The 25,338-nt window shown below is 51.7% G+C and overlaps 1 protein-coding gene and 1 long non-coding RNA gene across 7 annotated transcripts in view; one reads left to right on the plus strand and one right to left on the minus strand.

Moving 5' to 3' along the window:
- Positions 1-1,110: 1,110 nt before the first annotated feature.
- Positions 1,111-25,338, minus strand: part of MARCHF2 (membrane associated ring-CH-type finger 2) — a 74,698-nt gene continuing 50,470 nt past the window's right edge. For 2 of the 6 annotated variants that reach the window (XM_065578275.1, XM_005283779.5), the window contains exons 4-5: positions 15,046-15,255; positions 1,111-4,776 (exon numbers count right to left, since the gene is read on the minus strand). In XM_065578275.1, the coding sequence (XP_065434347.1) occupies positions 4,618-4,776; positions 15,046-15,255 (369 nt within the window). In that variant the 3' untranslated portion in view covers positions 1,111-4,617. Of the gene's footprint in view, positions 4,777-8,168; positions 8,601-14,003; positions 14,166-15,045; positions 15,256-15,952; positions 17,677-25,338 lie in introns of those variants that run through there. The other 4 variants (XM_042841386.2, XM_042841387.2, XM_042841388.2 and 1 more) reach the window with 3 other exon arrangements.
- LOC135977418 (uncharacterized) lies at positions 4,776-7,098 on the plus strand. The gene is made up of 2 exons (XR_010594898.1): positions 4,776-6,099; positions 6,818-7,098. It is a non-coding gene; the product is annotated as an uncharacterized LOC135977418 (long non-coding RNA).

Here is a 25,338-nt window from a genome sequence, read left to right on the forward strand (position 1 = left end):
CCTTATTGTCCTTAACTCTCCTGGCCACAGATTTTTCTTTGTGTCCCTTTTCAGTCCTAACTTCTGATTTATAGATGCCAACTCTGCCCACATATCTACACCAGCAACACCATCACAGGACCTAACCAGATCAGCTACAACATCACCGGCTCATTCACCTGCACGTCCACCAATGTTATATATGCCATCATATGCCAGCAATGACCCTCTGCTATGTACATTGGCCAAACTGGACAGTCACTATGCAAGAGGATAAATGGACACAAGTCAGATATCAGGAATGGCAATATACAAAAACCTGTAGGAGAACACTTCAACCTCCCTGGCCACACAATAGCAGATGTAAAGGTAGCCATCTTACAGCAAAAATACTTCAGGACCAGACTCCAAAGAGAAACTGCTGAGCTCCAGTTCATTTGCAAATTTGACACCATCAGATCACGATTAAACAAAGACTGTGAATGGCTATCCAACTACAGAAGCAGTTTCTCCTCCCTTGGTGTTCACACCTCAACTGCTAGCAGAGCACCTCACCCTCCCTGATTGAACTAACCTCGTTATCTCCATACTGATTTATACCTGCCTCTGGAGATTTCCATTACTTGCCTCTGAAGAAGTGAGGTTCTTACCCATGAAAGCTTATGCTCCCAATACTTCTGTTAGTCTCAAAGGTGCCACAGGACCCTCTGTTGCTTTTTACAGATTCAGACTAACATGGCTACCCCTCTGATTTCTGATTTATAGTCATTACTATCAACTTTCCCTTTCTTCCATTTGTTATATCATTTTTTAATAGCTGCCATCACTTCAACCTGGTTTAGAAGAGGTTTTTTAACCAGTGCAGCCTTCTTCCTCAAGTGTGGTTTTGTGGGCTCTGACGCAGAGGAAGATGCTTGTATTTGCATGCCTTTAGCCAGAAGGCAGCTTTCAGCTCTGGCTTAGCAGCGCAGGTATCTAAACGCTGGGGCTTTACAGAAGCCGGGCTGCGACAATCTCTGCAGTACTCTATAATCATGGCCTGGCTAAGTGAGACTGGAAGGCTGTTTCTTTCCAGCAAGCATTTGTCCCTGAGCACATCCTGCCTCTTCCAATAACAACACAACCACCACAAAAGTTGTTTCACTTTTATTTACATAATCACACGGTGTATTTCCTCCGGGACACGAGAACGTGCGAGAGCAGAGACGCTGATTTTCCAGACTCCACAAGAGCTAAATGTCTCCGCTGGGAAGGAGGAGGCCCTAGAGGATTCAAAAGTGGGTAACACCATTTTACAGGGGCACATGCAACAACTCAGATTACTTGGAAAGTACTATAAATACAAGGATGCAGAGAGAAAATAAAGCTACACTGCCATGGGAGAGGATCAGCCACCCCTATCACCTGAGAGAGGGACTCCCAGGTTTCACAGTTGCAGATTTGTATCAACGCTGGGTTTCTATTTGAAAGACTGGTTACATTAGAGTCATTACTATTATCATGACTGCACATGACTATGGGCTGAATTTTGAGACTTAGGTCTGTGCTAGATGTGTCATAGGACCCACCTCCCAGGGGCTGGTTGGATCTGGGGAGGTCAAAGAAAAGGGAACACATTTGGAGAAAAATGCACCCAAGACATGGGTGTCTTCACAGTGAATGGCTGTAACCAGATCTCACACCCCGGGGAGGAATGGAGCAGCATGTGCGACACACAAATGCAGAAAACAGCAAGGAGTGGGCGGTAGCTTGTACTTAAGAGCAGTTAAGCCTAGAAGTGTGGCTGTGCTTTTCCAAGAACCCAGCAGCCAGTGTCAGGGAGTTCCGGTGGCTCTTGGAAAGCACTAGAGAGACCTGGCCAAACCTGTGGCGCAGCCTGCAGCTGCATTCAGGAGCTGCCAGGAGTCTGAATGGGCTCCTCGTGATTTCACACAAACGCTAACGGGATTTTGATTACTGTTGTGCAGCCACCCACTGGTCCCTCAGATTGCACCTCTGCTGAAGGAGCCTTTCATGTCTCACAAAGAAAAGGAGTGCATATAGAGTGCATCCGAAGAAGTGGGTTGTAGCCCACGAAAGCTTATGCTCTAATAAATTTGTTAGTCTCTAAGGTGCCACAAGTACTCCTTTTCTTTTTGCGGATACAGACTAACACGGCTGCTACCCTGAAACCTTTCATGTCTCACAGGGCTGGAAGGAATTCAGTAGGGGATGCCAGCCTCCTTGGAGAGTCTAGATTGAACTGAAGGGGTAAGGGAAGGCTGCTCCTAGAATGAAGGGTAACCAGCAGAAGGGAAGAGACAAGGGCCTTCCCAGGAAGTTGGGAAGAAAGGCAGCAGTGGGAAGAGGGGAGCAAACCCTCTGTCCTGTATGGATGTGACAAAGGAGAGAACTATTGTCCCAGGTACCCAGGAACAAGGCACACTTGCTCAGCTATCAGACAAGAGAAGAGACTTTCCCTCAATCAGTGATGGGAACATGCACAAACCCGCAGAGAACCCTCGGAGAAAAGAGTGAAAGACGTTCCACAGCAACCTATCGCCCAATCACAAATGAATAGTGCAAGGCAGACACAGGAGGGAAGCCTGCCACACAGCAACGCCCTGGCCACATGGAACCATCGACTCCAGTAGAGAGCGGAGCATTTCGCATGGTCAGTCAGGCCAGCATTGCCCATCAAGGATTTCTTTAATTTGATCCAAACCGAAAGGGAGGGGAGAGGGGCCGCTCTGGCGAAAGGATCCAGCTCAGCCAGGCAGGCGAGAACACGGAAAAGGGGAGGTTGGATTTAGAATCCAGCAATTTGGGAACTACGGGGCTAAGGCCCAGAACTCTGCTATCCCAGCTAAATCCCATCTCTGGGTTCAGCGACTCGAGTCCCAGAATCATGGTGCATGGATGCAAGTATAGGGCTACAATTCAAGCCTGCCTACTCTTTGTTATTTCCCTTAATAGTTGCAGTATTTGGATCTCAGAATATTGCTCTCCAAAATAGCTCTCTATAATTAGAGCACTTGCCAAGGCTGCATTCGCCTAGACCATGGTTACAGAACACCTGCCGACTAGATCTGTTCTGGGATGTGGAAGCAAAGCACTGTGTACAGTAGAATATTAAATAGAGGAGGGATTATTTGAGGGTCACAGAAGTGGGGGATGGAAGAGGATGAGGCAAGGACTGAAGGCCAAAGCCAGGAAGAGGAACTTTTACACTAGCTATTAAGGAAGAGTTGCTGGAAATCCCTTGGCAGATCTTCCACTGCAAGGTGTCAAGGGCCATTTGCTAAGCTTATTGCAGAGGCAACTGGATGCACCAGGTGGCAAGAAGAGGAACCCATGCCCTAGACCCATGGACTAGAGAGTGACCCAGGAGGCCATTCAGCCCTGAAAACCCAGGAAAATACCTGTGTTAGGGCCACCAATGGTCCAGGCAGCGATTTCAGTTACTCTCCAAATAGCAGCACCAGGGGCTGTGTGTACAGAAGGTCACTATGCAGGGAGTCCTAAGGCTTTCCCGACCTGCTGCTCGGGCTGCAGAACATGAACGTGTCCAGTAAGGTACATGCAGGAGCTAATGGTAGTGTATCTCCGACTTCTAGCAGGGTACATGTTGATCTTAGGGAACATGAACAGGATACATTAGCCAATGAGAACCCAACTCTGCTCTTTTGGGGGTGGCGACAGCTCCTCTCTTAGCCTTTAGTAGTTTTAAGCAAATAAGGGGCTGTCTCTGGCCCATGCAGTGATTTTTAGGATCATATCCTCTTAGCACCTAGAGTCAATCACTGTGTTATTTTTAGCGGGAATAATATTATACCAACAGCTGAACACAGCAGAGTCCTAGGGATAAAGTGATAATTTCATATTTTATGAGCTCACAGCTTCAAGTGAGAGTTTTCATATTCTGAAAGATTGAAATTTTCAAGATTACAGTATTTTACAATACAAAATGTCTCCATTCAGTATTATGTCATTTTACTCCTTCTGGGATTATAATAATTATTAAAAGCACACACAACCTTGTCAAAAGGACAACACCACCACTACAGAAAACAAAGGAGAAAACCTGCTGCGATGATCTCAAAATCCATGTAGTGCAAAGGAGACGGGAACTTTTAGCAATGTCCAGTGAGAAGTGTTCTTTATATGCTCATCTTGAGAAACAGCCCAGATTCAACCTCTGAGTGAGATCAGGCTGCCAGCTTCTATACTGAAGCTTAGAACAATGTCTATATCAACACAAAAAAGGACTGAAACACAATATGCATGGCCATTAAAAATAATATTTATATATAGCTATATAGAGGGATTTTTTCCACATAACGTATTTAGTTTTAAGAAAGAATTCTGGCAGATAAACACATATGGCTTTCTGTCTCTGTGGACTCAGCCCTTTGGGGCCATCTCACACAGCCAAATGTTTATCATCTGTTTGTTTGCCTCAAACTAAAGTACTGTACTCGCTGAGTGCAAAGTCCCTTTGGTTGGGATGACTGTTTTGCCAGGTCGCTGCAGCTTCCACACATCTTGTCCACAGAAAAAGATTCAATCCGCTTCTCTGCCGACATTCCTGCAAAAGCCGCTCTCGTCCTCTCCTTGCTCACAGCTGCCCCATTCGGAGGATACCTGGCATGGGATAACTCACACAGTTGTTTCATCTGCATTCTTCTTCATGAGCTTGGTGGAGAGCAGGGAATGCTGGACAGGATGAGGGCTCTTGGAGTCCGGAATCATTAAGCGGACTTTCTGATTTGTCCTTCTCCACTCCGAATACAGCTGGCAATGATAACGGAATGAAACCTGATGGACAACAAAGTATCAGTCTGATTACTGAGCTGCCTGGGCCTGCCACAGAATGGATGGGAGGTGAATGTCTGTGCCCAGTAGAGGACAATGCTGGGAACAGCTAGGGTGATACAATGGCAGCACTAGCTGCTTTCCTGAGCCCTGCAAAATGTATTCCTGCACTCTTTCCACAGCCCACTGAAGCTAAGGGAGACAAAGCTGTGCCTGAAGTGGCTGGGACACATCTCTTCAGGCCTTGAGCTTCAGGCCTTTGCTGAGGAATTTCACTGATTGTTTGTAAACTCAAGACCTTGATTTCTGTTGTTTTCTTATTTTAAGAAATTGTCCCTAACTAGTAATACAGACCAGCTGGATTTGCTGAGAGCACACATTCCTGGGCCAGAGTTTGCTTGATTTGGTTTACACCAGTCCCAGTGCCCTCTGGAGAGGATCTATGGAGATACCATGGAAGTACAGGGTGTCTCTGTAAGGGACTGCAACAGGAATCTTAGTCCTGTGCATGAGTTAGCCGGAGCGCCAGATCTGGGGTTAGAATAAACGTCCCACCAGGCATTCTGGGAGGAAACATTCAGCAAGGCGGGTCTATAGCAGGATCAGGAGAATGAGTGAATCTCATATGGTCAAATCCCTACAATTGGCAGGCGATGGTGGAGCTTGGCCCCAAGCTCTGTTTTTTGAAGTTCTTGCAGTAACTTGTTTTCCTGTCTGTAGTTACTACACTTCGGTTGCGCTTTCAGCCTTTCCTCATTTCCCTCTGAAAACATCCCTGCTCCCAGAGGGACCTGCATTTCCTCCCACAGCTGAGCCCATGACTCAGCCTGAACCAGAAACGAGGCAACTGAAGTTTGCCAGGCCATATGGCTGGATGGAACTAGAACCCCTGAAGCAGGCTGGGATGACGGACATGAGACTCCACAAACTGTTTCAAATCAGGACGCTGCAGCACAATTTGGGCTAAGTTTTCACACCAGACCTGGGGTTCCCAAAGCTGAAGGGGAGGGGAACACTCTTGTCGTGGCCTACCCACAGAGTTGTGAACCATCACCTGCCTATTTGCTCCCCACCTCCAATTTTCTCCCTTTCTGGCCATACGGCAGCAGAGACAGCGTGTGTGTGTTTGGGGAGTGGAAAAGGGATGGAGAGGGAGAATGAAAACAAAATAAAGAGCCACATCCACAAACCCACAGAGAAACTGGTCAGAAAACGGAGGAACCACAACACAGTGAGGGGCATAACACTGAAGAAAGGGGGCAACAATCTATGTGGGGAGGGGAAGGCTCCAACCAAAGAAGGCTGGGAACTATGCCCGAGACTTTGGTCAGTTCTTTGTGTTTCAGAAAGAGGGGTTGGGGGTGGGCACACAGATACAACATGACATGACACTGCCTTTAGCTGTCAAATTCAGACTGATTTTTCCCCTCTTTCAGGCCATGTGCTCCTGACTGACTTCTTCAACATGCCCTGGAGGTGGGCAAATGGGGAGCGTGCATGAAGAACCTGTTCCCAGTAACAATGCCCAGAGCATCCCATGCACAGCTGAGGCAGAGAGCCCAGAAACAATGTCAGTTACAGATTCCCAGTAGTCTATGGTGCCTTGTTAACTCCAAGGCAGTGACAGACAATTTTAAGGCAGTATTGCTAGGCTGCTCTGCTATAACAGAGAACACTGCGTACTGTGAGTAAGCAAAAACGGTTACTAACCTTTCGTAGCTGTTGTTCTTCGAGATGTGTTGCTCGTGTCCATTCCATGGTAGGTGTGTGTGCTCGCCACATGCACTGGTGCCGGTAGTTTTTTCCTCAGTGGTATCAGTAGGGGACTGGCTCTGGCGCCCTCTGGAGTGGCATGTGTATGCGCTGGTATAAGGGGCACTGCCGGCCCCCTCCCTCCCTCAGTTCCTTCTAGTCAGAACTCCGACAGCAGCGAAGGACTGTGGGTCATGGAATGGACATGAGCAATACATCTTGAAGAACAGTTATGAAAGATTAGTAACCGTTTTTTCTTCTTCAATGATTGCTCATGTCCATTCCATTGTAGGTGACTCCCAAGCAGTACCTCTGGAGGCGGGCAGGAGTTCATGGCCGTGTCGACTGCAACACAGCTTTGCCAAATCCAGCGTCATCTCTGGCCTGCTGGGTAATGGTGTAGTGCGTGGTGAACGTATGTACCGAAGATCATGTGGCAGCCCTGCAGATGTCCTGGATAGGATCATGCACCAGGAAGGCAGCCGAAGACACCTGAGCTCTAGGCGAATGAGTCTTCACTATCTGTGGAGGTACAGCCTGCGCCAACTCGCAACAAGTGCGGATGCAGGTGGTGATCCAGTTTGAAATCCTCTGAAAGGACACCAGACGACCCTTCCTCCTGTCAGCTATTGCAATAAAGAGCTGAGTTGATCTGTGGAAGGGCTGGATGCACTCAAAGTAGAAAGCCAGGGCACGCCTGACATCTAGAGCATGCAGGTGTCTGTCCTCGTTGGTCTTGTGAGGCTTGGGACAGGACACTGAGAGGAAGATATCCTGATTGACATGGAAGCGCGACGCCACCTTCGGCAGGATAGGGTTGCAGCTGCACCTTGTCCTTGTAGAACACCGATTACGAGGGCTCCGAAGTGAGGGCTTTAATCTCGGAGACTCGCCTCGCCGAAGGAATGCGACCTTCCATGACAGGTGTGAGAGAGAGAGAGAGCAAGAGGCTCGAATGGAGGACAAGTAAGCCTGGAAAGGACTAGATTGAGGTCCCATTGGGGAATCGGATCCCGGACCGGAGGAAACAGCCTCTTGAAACCCTTGAGGAACCCGATCATCTTATGTGAGCATACTGATCTTCCCTGGACGTGCGGATGAAAGGCTGATATGGCTGCCAAGTGCATCTTGATCGATGGCAAGGCCCTGGCGCTTTAGATGCAGGAGGTAGTCCAGGATGGATTGTAAAGAGACACTAACGGGAAATATTCCGCTCCAAAGCCTAGCAAGAGAAGTGTTCCCACTTCGCAAGGTAGTCAAGTATCAGAGGGGTAGCCATGTTAGTCTGAATCTGTAAAAAGCGACAGAGTGTCCTGTGGCACCTTATAGACTAACAGACATATTGGAGCATAAGCTGTCGTGGGTGAATATCCACTTTGTCGGATGCATGTGGTAGGTGGCTCTAGTGGAGGACTTTCTGCTTTCCAGAAGAACCTGATGGGAGCAGGCCTGCTCCTTGGGGCTCAGCCACGCAGCATTCATGCTGTGAGGTGGAGAGAAGTGAGGTTCGGGTGCAGCAACCGTCTGTGATCCTGAGAGAGCAGGTCCGGATGGCCAGGAAGAGTCCATGTGGCTGCCACTGCCAAGTCCATGACAGTGCCAAACCAATGCTCGCGAGGCCAGGCCGGTTCGATCATAATGACTTATGCCTGATCCCTCTTGATCTTGGAAAGGACCCTGCTGATTAGCAGGTCTGGTGGAAAGCCATACATGAGACCCTCTGACCATGACAGAAGGAAGGCACCCGACAGCGAACTGCTGTCGAGGCCTTGTAGTGAACAGAATTGGTGGCATTTGTACTGTCTGCTGGCAAACAGGTCCACTTGGGGAGCTCCCCATCTCTGGAAGAGCATCTGGGAAACCTCTGAGTGGAGGGACCACTCGTAGTGAGAGAAGAAGGACCTGCTGAGGCGATCCACCAGCGTGTTCCGGACACCAGGGAGGTTTGAGGCTTCCAGGTGGATAGTGTGCTGGATGCAGAAGTCCCACAGGCGAAGGGCTTCCTTGCTCCCCCTTTGTATGTTGACACAGAACATGGAGGCCGCGATGTCTGTCAGTACCTGCACCACACTCGACTTGGGATGTAAAATGTTACATGGTTAATCGATAACCATAATACCTTACCGATAAGACTGATGCTTAACGTTTAAACTGCTGCGGGACTCCACTGCTGGCCCCCAGCACCCTGGCTGTTGGCCTCCTGTGCCCAGAGTCTCAGCTGCCAACCTGTGCCCCAGCATCCTGGCTGCCGGCCCCGCGTCCAGGGCTCTGCGTGGGGGACGCGGCGCAACCAGGATCCCAGGTGCGTAGGACAGCAGCAGAGCCTAATGGTTAAACATTTAACTGGTACAATTTTAAAAGTTTAAACGTTTACTTTTTTTAACCACTATTTACATCGTTACACTCGACCAGATAGATGGGGGGGAGAAACACTTCACACACCAGGCAAATGGCCCTGAGCTTTCTGACCTTTATGTGAAGCGACAGCTCCTCCCATGACCATAGTCCTTGAGTTTTGAGGGCACCACGGTGCACTCCCCAGCCGAGGTTGGACGCATCCGACACCAGGGACACTGTGGGCCATGGAGCCACGAATGGAACCCCTTCCATCACCGGATTCGTGTTGCACCACCATTGGAGGGAGGTGAGTAACTGGGCCAGGATCATGAGGAACCCCTCCCAGGGGTGTCTGGCTGTGGAATGACAACCACATTTGAAGGGACTTCAGCCGCAGTCTTTGATGCTGGAGTATGTAGGTGCACGCAGCCATGTGCCCTAGGGGTCTGAGACAGACCTGAGCTGTGGTGACTGGGTGTGCGATGACTTGGGCAATCAGATCTGACATTGCTCTGAACCTGGCTTGTGGTAAGAACTTCTGGCTTGGGTAAAGTCAAGGACTGCTCCGATGAACTCTATCCTCTGAGCAGGGACCAATGTTGATTTTTGTTTGTTTATCAACAGGCCCAGGGCATGACAAGTGGCTTGCAACACCTCAATACTGCACTGCACCTGCTTGTGGGAGCAACCCTTAATGAGCCAGTCATCCAGCCAGGGATTGATCTGGACCCCCTGATGTCTGAGGTAAGCTGCAACCACTGCCATGCACTTTCTAAACACTCCTGGTGCTGTTACTAGGCCGAATGGGAGCACTGCGAACTGGTAATGTGTCTGACCGACCACAAAACGTAGAAATCTCTTGTGTCCGGGAAATTTTGAGATGTGAAAGTAAGTGTCTTTTCGGTCGAGGATGGCATACCAGTCTCCAGGATCCAGGGAGGGGATGATGGAGGCCAGGGAGACCATGCGAAACGTCAACTTCTTGAGATATTTGTTGAGGTCTCGCAGGTCCAGGATGGCCGTAGCCCTCCTTTGGCCTTCAAAATGGGAAAGTACCGGGAGTAAAAACCTTTCCCTCTTCATTCTGCTGGAACTGCCTCCACGGCGCCCAGACACAGGAGGGTTTGCATCTTCTAGGCGAGCAATTGCTCGTGAGATGGGTCCCTGAGAAGGGACGGGGAAGGGTGTTGGAAGGGGGGATAGAACCAAATTGGAGGATAGACCCCGCTGCCACTGTATTGAGGACCTAGCGGTCTGTAGTTATGGAGGTCCAAGCGGGAAGGAAAGATAACAAATGGTGGGAAAATAAAGGGTGAGACAGATCCTGGTTGCAGGCTGGGAGGTCGCCCTCGAACGTCCCCTCACAATGATTGCCTGTTTTTGTGAGGGGCACGGCTCGAGCCCAAATGCGGCCCCACTGCAGGTGACTGGCTTTGGCAACGCCTATATCCCCATCTCTTTCTGCAGTACGGTTCCACTCTGGTCTGGCCCATGAACCTCTGCATTTGCTGAGGTTTAAATCTCTTTCTAGCATGGGCCGGAGTGTACGGGCCCAGCGAGCAAAGAGTGGCCCTCGAGTCTTTTAGGCCGTGTAATCTGCTGTCCGTTTGTTCAGCAAACAGGGCCGAGCTGTTGAACGGGAGGTCCTGAATGGACTGTTGGACTTCTGCCAACAGACTGGATGATTGAAGACATTATGCCCTTCTCATGGCCACCACAGAGGCCATCGCTCTGGCTGCAGAGTCTGCCACATCTGAGGTGGCCTGGAGGGAGACTCTTGCAATTGCCCTGCCCTCCTCTAGTATGGCATCGAACTTCCATTTGGTGTCCTCCGGGAGTGAATCAGCAAACTTGGCCATGGACTGCCATACACTGAAGTGATACCTGCCGAGCAGAGCCTGGTGGTTTGCGATGCGAAGCTGTAGGCTGGCTGTTGAATAAATTTTCCTGCCCTACAGATCAAGTCGTTCGGCATCTTGATTTTTTTGGGTCGATCTGGGCTGCCCCTGCCTGTCGCGCTCGTTGGCAGCCGCGACCACCAGAGACCCGGGAGAGGGCTGTGTATATAGGTACTCAAACCCCTTTGCAGAAACGTAGTATTTGCACTCTGCCCTCTTAGAAATGGGTGGCAGGGATGATGGGGTCTACCCAGGGCCGGTGCAACCACTAGGCGAACTAGGTGGCTGCCTAGGGTGCCAAGTGGTTGGGGGCACCAAAAAGCATGCTGAGGGGAGGCGGTGGAGTGGAGGTGAGCTGGGGTAGGGGTAGCGGGGGGGGGGGCATGCAGGGGAACCGCTCCCCACCCCAGCTCACCTCCGCTCCGCCTTCTCCCCTGAGCACGCCACTCCCGCTCTAATTCTCCTCTCCTCCCAGGCTTGCCACGCCAATCAGGTGTTTGGCGCGGCAAGCCTGGAGACGGGAGAAGTGGAGCGGTGCTGGCGTGCTCAGGGGAGAAGGCAGAGCGGAGGTGAGCTGGGGCGGGGAGCTGCTACAGAGCTGCCCAGGCGGAGGGGAGGCGGGGGGGCGCTGCAGGGCGCTACCGCGGGGGGGCTCCCCGGGTGGAGGGGGGCACCGCAGGGCTGGGAGCTGCCGCAGGGGGGGCTCTCTGGCTCTTCCCCATAGCCCCGCCCCTGCTCCGCCCCAACCCCACCTCTTCCCGCCCCCACCCCCGCCCCCACTCCCCTGAAGATTGCAGCCAGGCCCGACCCTGCACTCACTGCATGGTAAGTGGAGCGACCCGGCCCCAGCCGCAAGTGCTGGGGGGGCGGTTCCCTCCTCCCCCCAAGCCTGGGAGCCAGGGGAGCAGAGCAGGCTGGGGGGCTGACTACTTCCTGGGAAGTGGAATGACCCGGCCCCAGCCTGCTCCGCTCCCCTGGCTCCCAGGCTTGGGGGGAGGGGGAACCACCCCCCTGCACTCGCATTCGGCACGGTTGGGAGGCAGGGGAGCGGAGCAGGCTGGGGCTGGGTCACTCCCTTTCCCACAGGAAGTGGCCAGCCCCACTCCCCCCCGTAGGCCTGGGACCAGCCCCCCCATCCTGTGGAGGCCTGGGACGGGGCCCCACACAGCCCCCCTGCAGAGGCCTGGGCTGTGTAGGGCACCAAAATAGCTAGGGCGGCCCTGGCTCCCTGGGCCGGAGGGGGGACGCAAGGTGGAAGTTTCATCTAGGGCACGAAATATCCTTGCACTGGCCCTGGGTCTGCCACAGGGCTTTTACGATTTTTTACTACCCCATCGTGCACGGATAGAGCCACCTTTTCCGGGGCTGCTGCCGCAAGACATCAAATAGGGAGTCCGTGGGTTCGGACATCTCCTCCGCCTGCAGTCCCAGGTTGGCTGCCACCCGTTTAAGCAGCTCCTGGTGGGCTTTGACGTCATCAGTCTGCAGTGGGCCAGCTACTGCCTCATCAAGCAATGAGGCGGCAGCGGCCAGCCCAGGAAGAGGGGCGGGGAACCCCCACTGCCTGGCGAACCACGTCCACTGGAGGAAGTAGCTCTTGGGCCCCTTGGACTGATGTGACATCCGAGCCCGTGGCCGGTCGAGACACTAAGGTTGAAGGTTCTTCCAGTGCCCCTGAGACTGAGCGCTGGGCCTGAGGTCCCCCAGCCTGGGGAACTGCCCATGTGTTATAGACTTGCCAGGGCCCAGGCCACTGACCCTGCGGCCGCATGCCTGGGAAGAACCCGCTTGCTGGGCAGGTGGCAGTTGGTCCCTTGGGGGCCATCAATTCCTTACTCTCATAGCCCAAGGAAGGAGGAACAGTCTTCCTCTGGTGACCACGGTGGCGCCACCGTAGGGTAGGCTTCCCCACTATGTCTGGCGGTCTTGTGCCTGCCAATTGGGCAGTGGTATCGGGACCCCACTGAGCTATGTCGCATATCCGGAAATCAGCAGCACTACTCATATGCCTGGTAATAATCTGGAGAACGACGCCACCCGCTTCCGGAATGGTGGGATCAGGAGCGCAGAGATTGTCTATGACGCTCCGGTGACTGACGTCTGGATTCCGGTGACCGGCAATGGTCCGGTGACTGGCGATGGGGCTCCGGTGACTGTGCCCGGGGCTGTGGAAACCAGTGTCTCTCCAAAGAGCGGTGTTGAGACTCCAGGTGGGGCTCTGGTGAGCGGCGCCTGTGAACCAGGGAGTGGCACCTTTCGGGTGACCGCTGCCGGAGTTCTGGGGACCGGTGGCGCACCTCTGTGGCCCAGTCCCGCAGATCTGGTGATCGATGTGTGGATCCCAGAGATTGGTGCCTGGAGCTCGGCGATCGCCGGGAACCTGCTGAGTTGTCGCGGGTCTGCAATCTGGTCCTGGCAAGTGGGCCGGGGTACGGTGCCGCGGGGGTGACTTCTGCAGGGGTGCCATTGAGGGCTTTCCCTCAGAAACGGGTGGGCAGGAGGGGTCCTTAAGCCTTTCTTCCTGAGGAATAGGCGGCACTTGGAGAGAGAAGATGTCTTTTGCTGCTTAAAAGGCTTCTGGGGTGGACGGAACCATGAGGTACCACACGCCTCTACCACTCCCTGGGGTAGGAGGCAGGTCACGGGATGGACTAAGCCCAATAGGCGAGGCTGCCACCTGGCTATGCTCCTGTGATGGCGAGATGGCCCAATTCGGTCCAGGCTCCTCTTTTCCCTTATCTTTACCCTTACGGGACCCTGCGGAGTGTCCCTTCCTTGTGCCTTTTGTCCCGTACCGGTAACAAGGACTGGGGTCGCGAGGCAGCCAGTGCTGGGGACACACTTCTTGTCGATGCCAAAGTACTGGCACCGAGTCCAGATGTGCAGGCTCCGAGGGTGGTGCAATAGCAGACCTCATGAGGAGTGCATGGAGCCTGATGTCTCTCTCCTTTCTGGTCCAAAGCTTGAATCCTTTGTAAATACAGCACTTTTCACGAATGTGGGACTCACCCAGACATTCAAACAACCAAGATGTGGATCTTTGATTGGCATAGGTTTCTTACAGTGATTGCACAGCTTGAAGCCCGGGGAGCGGCTCAGTCCCTCGGGGGACTATGAATAACTAAATACACTAACCCCTGTCTACAACTATTTACACAATAAAAGTTCAAACAACTACTGAAAGAGAGCAACTTGATAGAGCACAGGGAGCCACGGGGCACTGGCGGTAAGAAGGAACTGAGGGAGGGACGGGGCTGGCAGCGCCCCTTATACCAGTGCATATGCGCGCCACTCTAGAGGGTGCCAGAGCCGGTCCCCTACGGATACCAATGAGGAAAAAACTTCCAGCACCGGTGCATGTGGCGAGCACACACACCTACAATGGAAGAAGAAATGACTGCTCTGCTACAAGAGAGACTTACTGTTACAATTTTTCAAGTGAGAAGAGGAAGGCAGGTCTCCTCCAGCTTCGCTGGAGTCTGACTTTTAAACAGAGCACTTTGTGGCCCCTGGCCATTTTCTCAGAGCTTTTAAGAAATCCTTTTGATAGCTTCCTACTGGAATTTCAGTGACCCCAGCTGATCTCCAAGAGGAGTCCCACAAACCATTCTAAAGGCTAGTGCTCCTTTTCCCTCTTCGCCATAACAGTGCTGCTCTTGGACAGAGCCTGACTATACCTCACTGATATCTTTTATAGAGCCTTTGACCAGGCTGACAGGAGTGCAGATTCCTATGCTCTTTGGGTGGCTCAGACAATATTTTATCCACAGTATTGTTTTTACCATAGTGCCAAGATTCGGGGATTTTTATTTGAAAACAGGAAGACAAAGAACAGCTGGGCTTCTTACTCCTCTCCCCATGCTCGCTAACCACACCGGTCCCCATGCTAATGTCAGGCTTGGTCTGTCCACTTCTACATCCCACACTGCACACACTACACCAAAAGGGCATGTTGCCCTAATGTCCATCTGCAGACGTTCCTGATGATGTGCAGTGAGTTAGCATGCACGGGCAGAAACTCGTTTTCAAGTGTCATTGACCTCAGCAGGTTACATTTTAAACTTTCATTCATTTGTATTTAATGGGAACAACCAAATATTTGCCCCTTGGCAGCTATGGAGGAAGTGCAGACACAGCCATGACTGAGCTCTGGGAACATAAACCATCCTCCTGGGATACTCTGCTTTGAATTCCTGTAACTGAGAAACCCCTTTAAATGTAACAGGGCCCTGGGCTCAGGTACTGGGTGGCACTTGGCATCTATTGCATGTTGCTGTTCACTCACCAGTGTCCAAAGGACGTAGATAGTAAAAAGTGCAATAGTAAGTGCTATCAGTCCGATGGCTTCCAGCCGGCTGTTGAATTGCAAGTGATCCTGGGCACCACGAAGACACAGCCAGCCCGAGATTGCGGCCAGGGGAGTAATGAACAGAAAACACACCATGTCACAGAAGAGGGTCCTCTTCTCATTACGAGGGCCAGGATCCTTCAGCCACTACAGGAAGAAGAGGAAAGAGGTGATTAGGCAGTGGCACAAGAGCTAATACATACGCATGTGGGGGAGCGAAATAAGAGGCTATAGTGTGTTTGGCTTCTCATTATTTGCATCCTATAAATGCACCTGGTGCTTTATAACAATAACCCACAAGGCCTCATAAAAACTGGTTAAAAATGCAGAGCATGTTTTTTTAAACACTAACCAAGCATACGGGAGGTGCTAACACATCTGCATGGGCAGAGGGGAACACCTGGCTAAGAGCGCTCAAAGCAGGCTGCTGCTGGCAGACAAGGCATCGTAGATCTTGCTAAGCGATGCTTACTGTAATCGTACAATGCAAATGGGCCAGCCTGACAGTTTGTGCAGGATTCATTGCTTTAGCAGCGAGGATTCATCTCTTGTATTAAGAAGTTTTGTTTTAGGCCTGCAATCCAATCTAGCTGGCTCTGGGACCTGGGCAGGGAGCTGAGAGGAAGCAGGAGTTCCTGTTCACTCTGCCAGCAGGAGACATTTCTTTCACTGAATTAGAGAGAGCAAATACATCCTCCAAAGGTGCTGAATCTGAGTGATATCAAACATGCCACAACAGTCAAATCAGAGTAGAGCTGGTTAGAAAATTTCTGACAAAACCACGGACAGTTTGATTTTGCTGAAGGTTGGATGGAATTCGGGCAGGGCTCTGATGGAAACCTACCTGGTTTTCTGCCACTTGCCCACCTGGGTCCTCTGTAGCGTGCCTGGTGGGCTGTTGGGGACCCTGGGCTCCCAGGTCCACAGCCACCAGCCGGACAGCCCGGAGGTGGGGCACCATTCCCATCTGGAGAATCTAAACATTTTTGGGTTTTGTTCTTAATTAAACCAAATTTCGAAATCCTCCGTGAAATGGAATCGCCTTTCTAAAATGGAGAGATCTCCAAGACTTCGCTTCACCTTGGGCCTCTCCTAGGCCCTGCAGTCCAGTGCCCCCACCGATGCTTACCCAGACCCTTCTGTCTAGGGGATGATTAACTCCAAATAAGATATTCTCGATGCTGTCATCGCCTCAGAGATGGCAAACGGAGGGGTGGGGGGAGGGGGGAGGAGAGAGAGAGAGAATCCCTGCTGAATTAACTAAGTAGGAAATCAGGATGAGAAAAAAAAATCAGCACGCAGGATGTGGACTGAAAGCCTCTTGCCTGAACAGGGCAGGCTGGCTGCTGAGCATCAGAAAACCAAGTACAGTCAGGGGAAGGCGACTCAGACCCACCTTCTCTTATAGCGCATCCTGTGTCAAAAGCTCTGACTCAGCTGTAAAATGATCCTGTTTACTAGGGAAACCTTCCCCCCAAGGGACTCGACTACTCTTTCCTCCAGTCTCAGCCCAGCCACATAGGCCGGGGAAGGGATTTTGCTATTTGCACAAATAAACTTGTGGGCAAAGGAGCTGAAATCTTTGTTTCACCCTGACAAAGCTCAAAGTCAATGGCATTTCCATTGTGTGAGGAGCCATTGGCAGCTGCTTTGCACAACCATCCGGAAGACACTGTCAAAGCAAGGGCTACGGGCCACAAGACACTCACCAGCCAGATGCTCTTTGTCAGGACATTCTCCCTTCTTTACAGACTTGCTCCCTTTCTCCCTCTGTGCATTTGGTGATGCAGTGATTCCCCCCCACACAATGAACCCTTGCTCTGTGTTACGAGGGTGAGCCTCTGTAAATGTTCTCTTTCTAGTGTACCAATCAGAAGGTAGGAAGCTGTTTTAGTAAGAACCCAGCTCTTTCTCTCCCTCCAGACAGAGGGTGCTGACATCTCATTATTTGTTTCTTGCAGAATGGTCTTGATTTAGTAAAAGTGCTGGTTAATTTTTATGCTGGACACCAAGTTTTACAACAGGAGTTGCTCTCTTCCGAGGATTATACTATATTTAACCTTCTTTAAAGAAAAAAAGAAAAGAAAAGAAGGAAGGAATCTGTAGGTGCTAGCCATACCCAAGGTTTTTATGATGAGGTGTAATGCAGACCAAGCTTTTGGTTTCTTGCTTGGTCCATGCTCCAGAACTGTTGGGTTTCTTCTCATTCAAAAATGATTAAACAGACAACAAAACAAGAGACCAAACTAACAGATAAAGCACCACAGAGAGTGAGTCACAGTCCCGGGAAGGGAAGACACGCCAAGAGAGCCAGTGGCCATCCAGGCATAAGAACCGTACCAGAGAGAATTGCAGTGGGGTGAGTTCCATGGTAGGGTCACTGGGAATAAGAGAGTCCCAAAAACCAGTTATGCTGTAGGTGACTGTATAATTAAACACTGCAGGGTAATGGCAGCTTAAGCGAACGTAATCTCTGTCTCAGTGGGAGCTCCTTCCGCAATGGATTCCCTGGGTACCCACTGCTGCAGAGGCAGACTGAGGTGACAGCGCAGTGGTTAGGCACCCCACGTGTACAGGCTGAGGACCTTGCAAACAGGGCTGGCGATTTGCTCAGAGAAGGGGAAATGAGAGTGGAATTAATACGACAGAGCCACTTAAACCGACAGCTGCTTAGAGAAGTGGTTTGCACTAATCCATTTATGTCTCTGTTCTGAAGAAGTGGTTTAAGAGGATTACGGCTCAATAGACCACTCCTCACCCTGTCCATCACCACCACCCTGTAGGCCATCAGACACCCATGTGCTGCCGAGTTAGGGGAGGGCTGGTTGGAGGGGTCCTGGCACATCTCTTGGGCACTGGCATTGGTCAGAGAGCGGAGCCCCAGAAGCAGGCCTTTGTTCTGCCCTCTTGGAGCAGCTGTGCCACTGCTCTGGGCCGTGCGATAGCAGTGAGCCACAGCTCTCTGTCCCCTCCCTCTCATTGCTCGAGTACTCCGCCTGCAGCATGGCTACTCCCTCCACCTGGGCACTGCTTGGCCAGGCTCCGGCAGTGACACACTCATTCTTCCCTCTTCCTGGAGTATTTTGTTCCTCACCACGCTAGAGAAAGTGGGATCCTGCTCATTGCCCTCCTCCTTCGCAGTGTGCTTCACTGGGCCATACTGCAGCCACTGGCTTCCTTCAACACATTCCTTCACTGAGTGGCACCAAGCAATGCTCCAAGCCGCATTCCTATCATGTGGGTCTGGGTATTCCACTAGAGGAGACTGCAGTTTTGTTTCAATTCCAGCTGAGGGCATTTCCGCCTACTGGGGAGGGAGTAGCCATGCTGCAGGCGGAGTACTCGAGCAATGAGAGGGAGGGGACAGAGCTGTGGCTCACTGCTATCGCACGGCCCAGAGCAGTAGCACAGCTGCTCCAAGAGGGCAGAGCAAGGAAAGGCCTGCTTCTGGGGCTCCGCTCTCTGACCAATGCCAGTGCCCAAGAGATGTGCCAGGACCCCTCCAACCAGCCCTCCCCTAACTCGGCAGCACATGGGTGTCTGATGGCCTGCAGGGTGGTGGTGATGGACAGGGTGAGGAGTGGTCTATTGAGCCGTAATCCTCTTAAACCACTTCTGAAGAACAGAGACATAAAAGGATTAGTGCAAACCACTTCTCTAAGCAACTGTCGGTTTAAGTGGCTCTGTTGTATTAATTCCACTCTCATTTCCCCTTCTCTTAGCAAATCACCAGCCCTGTTTGCAAGGTCCTCAGCCTGTACACGTGGGGTGTCACCGCAGTCTGCCTCTGCAGCAGTAGGTACCCAGGGAATCCATTGCGGAAGGAGCTCCCATGGGAAACATGGGTTACACTAGAGATGCTAGGTAGGGTGGAGACAGGCCATGAAGGGCACTGAATGTGAAGACAAGCAGTTTATGTTTGATGTGATAGAGAAGGGGAAGACAATGGACGGATGCAAAAGGAGGAGAGACATAACCAAAGCAACAGTCTAGGAGAATGATCTTTGCAGCAGCATTCTGAAAGATATGAATGAGGCAAGATAGCATTTATCAAGGCCAGAGAAAAAGATGTTGCACTAGTCAAGATCACAGGGTATGTCTATACAGCAAAGAAAAGCCAGCGACTGGCCCGTGACAGCCGACTTGGGTGTGCAGGACTCTCATTGCTGTGTAGACTTAGAATCATAGGGTTAGAAGGGACCACAACTAGGGTGACCAGATGTCCCGATTTTATAGGGACAGTCCCGATTTTGGGGTCTTTTTCTTATATAGGCTCCTATTACCCTCCACCCCATCCCGATTTTTCACACTTGCTGTCTGGTCACCCTAACCACAATGGTCATCTAGTCTAAACCCCTTCCGAGATGCAGGATTTCTTGTGTCTAAACCATGCAAGGCAGATGGCTCCAGCCTCCTTTTGAAAACCGCCAGTGAAGGAGTGTCCACAGCCTCCCGAGGCATCTGTTCCATTGCCCTACTGTTCTGACAGGTAGGAAGCTTTCCCTGAGATTTAATCTAAATCTGCTGGGCTGTAGTTTGAACCTGTTGCCTCTTGTCCTGCCCTCTGTGGCAAAAGAGAAGAACGTTTCTCCATCTTTTTTATGGCAGCCTGTCACAAAAGACAGCTATCATGTCCCCCCTCCCTCTCCTCTTTTCCAAACTAAACATACCCATTTCCTTCAGCCTTTGCTCGTATGGCTGCATTCCATCCCTTTGATCATATTGGTTGCTCACCTCTGGATCCTTTCCAATTTCTCCACATCCTTTCTATACATTGGTGACCAAAATTGGACACATTCTTCAGCTGAAGCCTAACCAGCACCAAGTAGAGCGGTACGATCACCTCCCGTGACTTTCATGCTATGCCTCTGTTCATGCAACCTAAAATTGCATTTGCTTTTTTTTTTTTTTGGCAACAGCATCAAACTGCTGATTCATGTTGAGGTTGTGATTCACCACAACTCCCAGATCCTTCTCAACAGTGCTACTGCCAAGCCAGTTATCCCCACTCTGTATTGGTGCATTTGTTTTTTCTTCTCAAAGTGTAGCACCTTACATTTGTTGAATTTCATTTTGTTGTCTATAGCTCAGTTCTCCAATTTATCAAGAACGCTTTGTATTTTAGATCTATCCTCCAAAGTGCTGGCAGCCCCGCCCAGCTTTGTGTCATCTGCAAACTTGATCAAGATGCTTTCTGTTCCTACATCCAGGTCTTTAATAAAGATGTTAAATAACATCGGACCCAGAACAGATCCCTGTAAAACCGCACCTGAGACCTCCCTCCAATCTGACATCATTCCATTAATAGTTACTCCTTGTTTGCAGTTTTTTAACTAGTTATGAATCCACCTAATGGTAGTTCTGCCAAGCTCACATTTCCCCAGCTTACTTATCAGAATGTCATATAGGACTGTGTCAAAAGCCTTGCTGAAGTCCACATTCCCCCATTCTCCAAACCAGTTACCCTGTCAAGGAAAGAAATCAAGCTGGTTTGGCATGATTTGTTCGTGGTAAATCCATACTAGCTGCTAGTGATTACCCCCTTCATTCTCCAGGTATTCACAAATGTAAAGTTTTACGCATTGCTCTAGTACAGGGTTTCTCAAACTGTGGGTCAGGACCCCAAAGTGGGTCGCGATCCCATTTTAACGGGATCGCCAAGGCGGGTGTTAGACTTGCTGGGGCCTAGGGCCCAAACCCAAGCCCAAGCCCCACCGCCCGGGGCTGAAGCCGAAGCCAAAGCCAAAGCCAAAGTCCCACTGCTTGGGGCTGAAGCCTGAGAGCTTCAGCTCTGGGAAGGGGGGCTAAAGTTACATGCCCCCTGCCCAGGGCAGAAGCCCTTGGGCTTTAGCTTTGGCCCTCTCCCGCACCCAGGGCGCCAGGGCTGGGGTGGGCTTAGGTCTCCCCTCCTGGGGTCATGTAGTAATTTCTGTTGTCAGAAGGGGGTTCACGGTGCAAGAAGTTTGAGAACTGCTGCTCTAGTAGCTTCAAAGTCAGGCTGACTGGTCTATAGGTCCCTGGCTCCTCCTTTTCCCCCTTTTTAAAGATGGGCACTGTGTTAGCCCTCCTCCAGTCTTCCAAGACCTCTCTTGGAAGGGCTCAGGCTGGAGCCCAAGCTCTTGGACCCTTCCATCCCGCAAGATCTAGAGCCCAGGCTCCAGCCTGAGCCTAGAAGTCTACACAACAATGAAACAGCCCTGCACCCCTCCCGAGCCCTGAGAGCCTGAGTGGGATAGCACAAGCCAGCTGTGAGTGTCTAGTTGCTGTGTAGACATACCCCAAGATGATGAGTGTTTGGGTCAGATGGAGGGGAAAGATCGGTGGCACTGGAACAGGGAGGGGCTGGAGGGCAGGGAGGGGCTTGGCCCATCCTCTTTTCACCAGAGTGGACATTGCCTCCTTCCCCTCCTCTTCACCCCAAGGCCACACCCCCTGGCCAGGCTAGCAGCTGGTGGAGCCCAGCCTGGGAGCCTGGGCAGTTGTGGGAGTCGCAGGGACACCCTATTGGGGGAAGGGGTAGGGTCTAAATCAGCCCCTTGCCCATGTCCCTGCCTCCCAGGCTTGGGCAGGTGCAGGATCCAGACACTGATTCCCCACAGCTGCCCACATAGCTCTTATCCTGACCCAGTTTCGGCCAAGGGGCAGGGCCTCAGAGCTGCAGCCAGGCCATGGTAAGAGCCACACAGGCAGCTGTGGGGAGCTGCAGGAGACCCTCCACCTGCTCATGGTGTGGGGAGCCCAAGCAGCCTCCCCAGCCCATGTCCCCATCCCGGGCAGGTGGAGGGTCCACACCGTGGCCCCCTATAGCTGCCCGTGTGGCTCTTACCATGGCTGGCTGCAGCTCTGAGGCCCTGCCCCTCGGCCAAAACTGGGTCGGGATAAGAGCTGTGGGGAGCCTGTGCCCCTCCACCTGGGTACAGAGCCTGGGGGGCAAGGACAGGGGGCTGCTTTTGGCCCCACCCTGGGCAGACTCCTCATCTCCTCTTGGCTTCCAGCTTGGCTGGGGGCAGGGCCTTGGGGAAGGGGCAGGGGTGGGACCACAGGGGGTGGCCCATTGGTCCCCCCACTTTTTGGAACGCTCTGCCGCCCTTGGGAAAGGCTGTATCTTAGAGATATTATGAAGAAAAAATCAGCAAGCTTTAGACGTAACCTGGGTGTGAGGATCTAGAGAGAGGTCTGAGTCAAAGATGACACCCAGGTTAGAGGTCTGAGTGACAGGCAGGATGGTGTTTTTTTTTTTTTTTTTTTAACAGTGATCAAGAAAGGAGAGACTGGGGAGTGGTGGGGAGATTAGATGCTCTGTTTTAGCCATGTTGAGCTTGAATGATGGCTAGACATTCAGGAGATATCAGTGAGAGACTGAGATTTGGGTTTGGACAGAAGGAGACAGGTCTTACGTAGAGAGGTAGATTTGCATATCATCAGCATAGAGATGGTAACTGAATTTGTATTGGTGGATGAGATTGTCCAGAGATAAGGTGTAGAGAGAAGAGAAGGGGACCAAGGACAGAGCCCGGTTGCATCCCCCCTAGAAAGTTGTGATGGTGGTGAGGAGAAAGATGACGTGATTCACAGATTGCAAGGCCAGAAGGGACCATTATGATCATCTAGTCTAATCTCTTGTACAGCACAGGCCAGAGAATGTCCCCAAAATAATTCCTAGAGAAGATCTTTAAGAAAAACATCCAATCTTGATTTAAAAATTGGCAGTAATGGAGGATCCGCCATGATCTTTGGCAGGTTGTTCCAATGGTTAATTACTCTGTTAAAAATCCTTAAAAAGATGTTTCAGAGGACACACTAAAGGAGCAGCGAGAGGCAGAAGGAGCACTAGGAGAGGACAGAGTCACAGAAGCCATGTGAGAACAAGATTTCAAGAAGAGGAGCATGGCTGACGGTGTCATAGTCAGCGGCCAGGTCAAGGAGGATGAGGATGAAGTACTGGTTCTGAACTTTAGGTTGGAAGTGATTATCATAGATTTTTGGTAAGAGCTATTTCAGTGGAACAGATTGGAGAGGAATTGGAAGAGAGGCAACAATTATCAAGTGTGTTCAAAGGGCTTAGAGATGAAAGGGAGAAGGAAGATGGAGAGGCAAGTAGGGTCAAGCGAGAGATTTTTGTTTTGTTTTTTGGGAGAGACTAAAGCATACTTGTATTGTGAGGGGAAAGAGGCAGAAGAGAGAGAGAGGCCCAGGAGGAGAGTAAGGGGGTGGATGAGAATGGGTGCAAGGATGATCAGGAGATGGGATGGGAGAGGTCACTGGGGCAAGTGGAGGGGCTAGAGGAGGACAGCAGACAAGAAACATCGGCATCTGTGGAGGATGACTGAATTGTAGGACAGGAAGGTCACATTGTATTTTGTTAATTTTCTCTTGGAAGAAGTCAGCAAGAACTGGAAAGGAACATGGCAGAGAACCAGAGGAGGAGGCTGCAGTGTTTCCAAACCTCACTGGAAGCTACTGACATTAAAAAGAAAATAAGAGAATGTAAAATCCTCCATCTGTTGTTACAGTTCCAGTACAGCGCTCCCACTTGGCCGCTCCCCAGACTGCGGTGAGGGGATTCAGCTGCTGGATCCCAGGGTGTTTTAAGCTTTCAGAGTCTCAGCAGAGTCCCGGTACTGCCCCTGTCTTGAGATCTCTAGGCACAATCGGGGTGCAGAACCTCTCTCTAGCACCCTCTCCTGAGAACTGTGCCAAGTGGCCCATTGCCCAGCCCTGGACCAGTGATGAGCGTTCAGACACCCCCCTCCCCCCCCCCATAGTTTAAACACATCGTCTTCTAGAGTTTCAGCCATGTGGGTATTCTGGGTCTTTAAGGGGCACATGGCAGGTATAATGCATGAAATGCACAGCCACTCTGCACAGGAGTCTAATACTGTCCTTTAATCACATGAGAAATGCACCAATCTGTACAAAAATAAACTGCCTGCATTTCTCTGCCTCCTTTTCCTCACCGCTCCAGAACATTCATTGGGCTGGGGCCAGAGTCAGCTGGGGCAACCAGGATCCTCTGCTGCAGTGCATGGCTTGTGTTTTCAAACATGGAGCCTTCTCTCCCCAGCCCACCTTCTCTGACCTTGGCTGATCTGTCCCCTTCCTCTCTCCTGCCCAAAACTCCCTGCATGGCTCTGTCTTCCCCCTGTGATTCCTTTATAAACCCCTGCTTTGTCACCTCTGTCTGCTTTATTTGGGAGCTGTCCACTGATGTCAGCCCCCAGCAGACAAGCCGCAGGAAGTGGCTTCTCCCTGAATAGGAGGCTGCTGGATTCTAAGGACCTACCACTGTGCCAGGTCTGAGGAAGGACTGCTTAAAGCAGGGGTGGACAAACTACGGCCTGGGGACCGCATCTGGCCCTCGAGCTCCTGCCGGGGAGCAGGGTCGGGGGCTTGCTCCATGTGGCTCCTGGAAGCAGCGGCACGTTCCCCCTCCAGCTCCTATGCGTAGGGGCAGCCAGGGGGCTCCGCACGCTGCTTCTGCCCCTAGCACCGCCCCCGTAGCTCCTATTGACCAGCGAACGGGGCCAATGGGAGCTGTACGGGCGGCGCCTGCAGACAGGGCAGCGTGTAGAGCCACCTGGCGCGCCTCTGTGTAGGAGGCAGAAGGGGGACATGCCGCTGCTTCCAGGAGCTGCTTGAGGTAAGCCTCGCCTGGAGCCTGCACCCCTGACTCTCCTTCCGTGCCCCAACCCCTTGCCCCAGCCCTGATCCCCCTCCCGGCCTCCGAACCAGTCGATCCCACCCTCCTGCACCCCAGAGCCTGCATCCGCAGCTGAAGCTCTCACCCCCCCCACCCGCACCCCAACACCCTGCCCCAGCCTGAAGCCCCCTCCTGTACCCTGAACTCCTCATTTCTGGCTCCACCCCAGAGCCCGCACTCCCAGCTGGAGCCCTCACCTCCTTCCATACCCCAACCCCCAATTTTGTGAGCATTTTTGGCCCATCATACAATTTCCATACCCAGATATGGCCCTCGGGCCAAAAAGTTTGCCCACCCCCTGGGTTAAAGCCTTGTCAGCAGTGGGGGACACACAGACAGAGGCACTCCAAGATACAGCAATTTCATAGCTCCACAACACTGAACAGAATTTATCAGTTGTAGAGATTCCCCAAATCACCACCGTTGGCAGGCCCATGCAACACACTGCAACTGGAGCAGAAAGGGGAATGAAACCGCAAGACGAACTCATTTAAAAACGTCAAAAATACTGAGATTCATGCAAAACCACT

Source organism: Chrysemys picta, chromosome 25, assembly GCF_011386835.1.
Source record: "Chrysemys picta bellii isolate R12L10 chromosome 25, ASM1138683v2, whole genome shotgun sequence".
Classification (NCBI taxonomy): Eukaryota; Metazoa; Chordata; order Testudines; family Emydidae; genus Chrysemys; species Chrysemys picta.